Source organism: Papaver somniferum, chromosome 3 (assembly GCF_003573695.1).
Source record: "Papaver somniferum cultivar HN1 chromosome 3, ASM357369v1, whole genome shotgun sequence".
Taxonomy (NCBI): Eukaryota; Viridiplantae; Streptophyta; class Magnoliopsida; order Ranunculales; family Papaveraceae; genus Papaver; species Papaver somniferum.
In genome coordinates, this window is record NC_039360.1 from 356,648 (window position 1) to 361,153 (window position 4,506).

General features: G+C 36.4%; 1 protein-coding gene across 1 annotated transcript; it reads left to right on the forward strand.

The window, feature by feature from the left end:
• The first annotated feature begins 1,840 nt into the window (after positions 1-1,840).
• Positions 1,841-3,972, forward strand: LOC113360819. Its single transcript, XM_026604278.1, has 8 exons — positions 1,841-2,281; positions 2,367-2,400; positions 2,479-2,721; positions 2,813-2,902; positions 3,069-3,134; positions 3,225-3,316; positions 3,423-3,470; positions 3,556-3,972. Exons 1-8 carry the CDS (start codon positions 1,926-1,928, stop codon positions 3,671-3,673), a joined length of 1,047 nt encoding a protein of 348 aa, XP_026460063.1. The 5' UTR covers positions 1,841-1,925; the 3' UTR covers positions 3,674-3,972.
• Positions 3,973-4,506: the final 534 nt, after the last annotated feature.

Genomic DNA, 4,506 nt, shown 5'->3' on the forward strand with positions numbered 1-4,506 from the left:
TACGATGTTCTCGGATAATTTTATTTAAAAATTTCAGACACAAAAGAGAACGGACAAGAGAAGGATGTAATAGTGAGTCTTTTCTTTTAACTATTTAAAGTGAAGCTATAAGCTAATGGTACAAAAAAAAGTATTAAATTTTAGGGGAAAACTTACTTGTGTGGCAAGTGTCAAGGAACCGTTAGATTTTTTTCTCCCTTTCTTTGTTATATGTCGTCTTCATTCTCTTTCTTGTTTTAATAAATCATAAATTATGTTTGGTAAATTGGTATTCTAAAGTGCTGGTGATGTAGCTAATCACAAAAATAGACATGTTCTAAAAACACATTGTAGTTATAATTACTTTAACTTAGTATTAAATAAATAATAATATAAGTAACATTTATTTTATTTTATTTTTATTCTTTATCATTATTTTATAGTTATTTTTATCATTTAATAAAGAATTTTATGGTTATGGTTTGCTTCAAAAAAATTTATTATTGTAATTATTATTTATTATTTCAAAATAAACAATAGAAAATATAATGATGATTGTCTTTATAATAAATAATAAGGTTACAATAGAGAATCAATTAAATAAAATTATATGTGTCCACATCTTCTGCCTTTCGGCTTTTAAAAGCTAAAAGCTAGTGCTGTGTAACTTTTAAAAGCATGCCCAAAATGGAAGTGCTTCTCTCCAAAAATATTTTTAATCTTTTTTACCAAAAACAATTTTCGACGAAAGTTTGTTACAAAGTGTTTTTGATAGAAAAAAGCAATTCCCAAACGGGGCTATAAGACCAAACTCGTTAATATCTTCCAAGTTGAACTCGAGAATACTTGAAAAATATCCTCCTACAACTGCATTACAAGCAAATCTGCTCACGGGTAACTGATTTTCAACAAGTTATTACTGCTGACAGTATGCCATAGTTACTGACAGAACGGTGACAGTTTTGAAGATAGCATTTAGGAGCGCACTATAAACATTTCAAGAGTTAAATGCAGAACATGAGGAGCAACACGTATAATGAACCATGAATTTTACCATTCTAATCACAAAAGCCTTGGTCTCTGGGTTCGTTCACTGAAATAGTTTTGACTTCCTCTACTGTTATAATAAATCAAATCTGCATTTGATTACTAGTAACCCTTTTCAGCAGGAAAATATTTTCCAAATCCCTCCACTGGAGTATAAATTGGTTAATTAGCATCTGACAAAATGGTTCATCTTCCATTTTTCCCTTCTCAACATCCTCATCTTGGTTGTCCCATACTGACACTACTGAACCATTCTGAAATCTAAACTCAAAATTCCAATCCCGTGCCTAGTGTCCATCCTGTCATTTCATGTAATTATTGTCATTCTTCTTATATACCATCAAGTTTGACATGATCCTTGCCTTGTAATGCAAATATTTAAGGTATAGAATGAAAACCCGCCCGAAACCCCTTTAGTATGGGATATTACTGGCGACATTTGCCAAATGGCGGAAGTGAAGGACGTTTACAAACTAGACTTTTGGGGGTAAAGATGAAAGAAATTGAAAAACAGAGTGCCATTGGGCTTCATTTTCCTTCGCCCAAAACCCAACGATATACTCTATAAGACTATAATACAGGAGGATTCAATCCTGTGATTTCCTGTTTGGTTTGAACCCAACTTGTACTCAAAATACGGACCCTCTCGGCCTTTTAGTGTCATAGGGATGGACCAACAAAGCGGAGAAATTTTTTGACCTCTGTCTAGTTGTACTTGTCTTTCTCTAGAAGTACAACTAATAGTCCTACCATACCAGCTAACTCAAATAAGCTTTTCTCTGTTCATCACTCACTAGTCATATAGCTTAAACACTAACCTTCATTATTGTGTGAAAGATCCATCACATTCTGTCTGATCTCTAAATTCTTTAGGTTAGTTTCAAGATAAAGTTGTATCCATGACGGTACTAGTTCCCTGGAACGACATTATATGCTTCCTCGTAGTTGTCAGCTCTATTTTTCTTTCTATATGGATGCTCCTGCGCCATGAAGAGAATGACGGTACAAGAAAATGTTCAACAAAATACGAGAGCTTATTGATTCCTCAACCTGACAAAGACAATGGAAATGTCATCACTTCAGAGTGGACTCAACCGAATCATGTAGTATCCAATCAGTTGTGGACAAGTTGTTGGAGAAATCTGAACCCTGTATGGCTTCTGGTTACACGGTTTCTATCCTTCGTTATTATGGCTCGTGTTCTGGCTTGGGACATCCAGGTGCACGGAAAAACAGTGTTTCTGTACTACACTAAGTATGTTTTCCTTTTCCTTCTCCTTCATGCAGTATTTTGTGACATTACCTGTGCTCTAATTATGCTTTTCGTGAGGGATACGTAGGTGGACCTTTGCATTAGTTGTCTTCTATTTCGCGGTATGTGTGGTCTAACATTTTCTATACTTCAGAACTAAAGTGCAGCTTCCCAAACCTAACATTCATTTCTGCATATAGCTTGGCACAATAGCATCGGCACAAGGATGTTTGGTGAACTCGAGGAAACCTGTCAACCAAAACAATGGAAAAAATAGTTCGGTAAAAACGAGTATGGCAGAGAGTAGTAATAAATCCAAAACAACCATAAATTTTTCGGCAAACAAAGTCAGAGCTACTGTCAAAGTGCAGAGCTATCATGAGCAGGACAGCATCAAGGAAATAGCTGGCTTTTGGGGATATCTGATGCAAACAGTCTATCAGGTTAGCCTGCCTAAAATACTTCTTTCCGTAGCAAGCCAACTAGGTGGCATTGCTTGAAATATGCAATTGATGCCAACCTTTCTCTTGCCAGACTTGTGCCGGAGCTGTGATCCTTACAGATACCATCTTTTGGTTTCTTATAGTCCCATCTCTCGCTGTTGCAGGAGTCGAAATGAACCTGGTGAGACTACTCAATCCCCGCTGAGAAGTATAAGATTCAAAACCTCGTTATCTAGGATGTATGTAGTATTTACTAGAGCTACATTTGTCATAGAGCTAATGCAGTAATCCTACGATTCAAAACTCATATATCACTAATTTCATGTCTAATGACTTCTGTTTGGCAGTTAATGGGATGCATGCATTCTCTTAACGCGGTGTTTCTTCTCATTGACACCGCTCTCAATAGCCTTGTAAGTATAACGGCCAAATCTGGAGAAGATTTGTTCCAATTCTAGTTTCTTTACTTGATGAAATTGTGATGGAGACTTGCTTGTTTGTAGCCCTTCCCGTGGTTTCGGTTTGCATATTTCTTACTATTCAATTGTACGTATGGCGTTTTCTTATGGGTTCTTCACGCATGTGGTGGTTCATGGTAAGCTAAACAAAACACCATAGCGATTTTTCATCTTAACAGCAGACAAACAAAGCAAAAGTTTTAATCTTCTGGCTGAATTGGTGGTTTCATTTCTTTTTTCCAGGTGGCCTTATCCATTCCTAGATCTATCAACTCCATGGGCACCTCTATGGTACAACACTAAATCATTATTGAATTTAAGCTCTTCTATATATTCGGCTTTCGCGCTCCTGCACTCATGAGAATTTTATCTACAGGTACTTCTGCCTGGCCCTAATTTACTTCCCTTGCTACGGATTGTATGCTCTGATCGTAAAACTAAAGAATGGAGCATTCTCGAAGTGGTTCCCTCATGAGTTTGTGAGCATACCATAGCGACTTCCTTGCTGTTCATGGCTTGATATGCGTTTGTGAGCATATCATATATGTAGGACAACTGCACACTGATATTAGCACTTCCAGAGTAACTTCAAACACATCTTCACATTCATTGAGGATAAGAAGAAAGACCAAGAGGACGAGGAGGAAGATAAAATTTTAGCTCCACCAATAAGGACGGATTCTACTTGTATTGCGAACTTTAAGTTCTTCATTGACTTTCCTTTAATGTTGATGCGAGAATGACTGCATGTAAATCTTTTAGTGATTGAGAATATCGAAGGATATATGCATATACTCCCTCCGTTATTTTTTAATAGGCTGGTTTCCTAAAATATAAGTTTAAAAAATATAAGTTTTTCTTTTTCTACCATTATCACCGAAACACCTTCACCATCACTACAGCTTCATCTTCTCCCACTGAAACCACCACCAACAACACCATGCCACCACTACACCACCAGCAACACCGTCGCCACCATTACAACAAAGAAATGTCAAAAACCCATTTCCCATCAAAAAAATCACAACTTTCAGGAAGCCCTTCAATTTCTTCAATAATCTTCTTGATTTCTGGATTCTGTTTAGGAACCACCACTGATTCAATAATGGATTGTTGGATTAATGATGGTTTAACATCAGAATCATCAACATGGGTTTCTTGGATTTTTTGATGTAATTGATTTAACATCTTCATTATACATAAACCCCGCAAAAAGAAAAATTGAGAAAATTACAACAATGGTTGAAAGATTGTTTTTTCTTCTTCCATCACCACCACCTGCTGTTTCAACAGAGGTGTGTTTCTTCTGGGTAGCTGCATGAGTTGA

Coding starts and splice junctions, on each gene's coding strand:
- LOC113360819 (XM_026604278.1), top strand. CDS start 1,926: ATGACGGTACTAGTTCCCTGGAACGACATTATATGCTTCCTCGTAGTT. Junction 2,282..2,366: donor GTGTTTCTGTACTACACTAA/GTATGTTTTCCT, acceptor AGGGATACGTAG/GTGGACCTTTGCATTAGTTG. Junction 3,135..3,224: donor ACACCGCTCTCAATAGCCTT/GTAAGTATAACG, acceptor GCTTGTTTGTAG/CCCTTCCCGTGGTTTCGGTT.